The sequence below is a fragment of the Sinocyclocheilus anshuiensis genome, unplaced genomic scaffold (genome assembly GCF_001515605.1).
Source record: "Sinocyclocheilus anshuiensis isolate Anshui unplaced genomic scaffold, SAMN03320099.WGS_v1.1 scaffold250, whole genome shotgun sequence".
Taxonomy (NCBI): Eukaryota; Metazoa; Chordata; class Actinopteri; order Cypriniformes; family Cyprinidae; genus Sinocyclocheilus; species Sinocyclocheilus anshuiensis.
Genome location: NW_015547652.1, coordinates 68623 through 69913, shown reverse-complemented (window position 1 = coordinate 69913; position 1291 = coordinate 68623). Strand labels below are relative to the sequence as shown.

Below are 1291 nucleotides of genomic sequence, written 5' to 3'. Positions count from 1 at the left end.
CAGATATTAGGGATGTAACGATATTCAATATCGTGATAGCACGATATCAAAACGGTCTCGATATTATCACAGTCACATGACGATATGAAACAATAGGTGTTCTGGGCAAAAAGTGTAGTTTTTAAAATATATTTCAGTTCAAATTCACAATATCTCTCTCAAGTGTAGAAATTAGGAAAGAAGTATTGTTATTTCTCTACTGTAGTGTAAAATATAGCTAATATAGCTATGAAACATTCATTTTCATTTATTTTACAGTGCAATTGTTTTATAATATATGGTTATTATTATCATAGGATTAATAATATAAAATTATCATTATTATTATTATTATATTCTAATTTGTTTGGCTTCCAAATTCACCGGTGTGAGTAGATCACAAATAAGAAGAGGGCTGAGTCTCCTTTAAAGTTCAGCTACAAGTCAATTCACTGACTTTTTCTAACTAAAGTTTTCTTAGTTAAGAACATGGCTCTTCACTCTTCATTCTGAACTCTCAAAGTGCATTAGATAGAATAATGTAACTTTAAAATGTAAAAAATTCTTTCCTCTTTCCCAATTCTTTTCTTTTTGTGGTAAATATCGTATCGTGAGCTTCATATCGCGATATTACCGCATCGTGAAATTTTGATATGGTCACATCCCTATTTATTACAGAAGTGTATGCTCTCTTTGTGCACTGTGTCCATCACCAGTGCGGTGCATGTCTGTAGCGTGGTCTTTATTCTGTCTTAGGGAGCAGCTAAGATGCTTCTGGACTCGGAGCAGCACCCGGGACAGCTGAAGGACAACGTCTGCTCACCAGGTGGCGCTACCATCCACGCACTGCACTTTCTGGAGAGCGGAGGCTTCCGGAGTCTCCTCATCAACGCTGTGGAGGCCTCCTGCATCCGGACCAGGTGACCTCAGCTGCTTAACCCTAAATAGGGCGAACCATAAAGAGACATCAGATTAATTAATTTATTGCTATTTTCCAACTTATTGGGACTCATGATTTTTTTTTCTAAACTTGACTCTTATACGTGACCCTGCAGCACAAAAGCAGTCTTAAGTCGCTGGGGTAAATAGAAAGTTCAGAAGAACAGCATTTATTTAAAATAGAAATCTTTTGCAACATTATATATGTGTTTACTGTCACTTTTGATCAATTTAATGCAACCTTGATGAATAAAAGTATTAATTACTTAAAAAAAAAAATTGAACAGTAGTGTATCACAAAAATATTGTGAAGCACAACTGTTTTCAACATTGATAATAATCAGAAATGTTTCTTGAGCAGCAAAGCAGCATA

At 35.2% G+C, this 1291-nt stretch overlaps 1 protein-coding gene across 1 annotated transcript in view; it reads left to right on the top strand.

The window, feature by feature from the left end:
* Positions 1-1291, top strand: part of LOC107702027 (pyrroline-5-carboxylate reductase 2) — a 13985-nt gene that overhangs the window by 8605 nt on the left and 4089 nt on the right. The window contains 1 exon segment of the mRNA XM_074187063.1: positions 658-899. Coding sequence (XP_074043164.1) covers positions 658-899 — 242 coding nt within the window.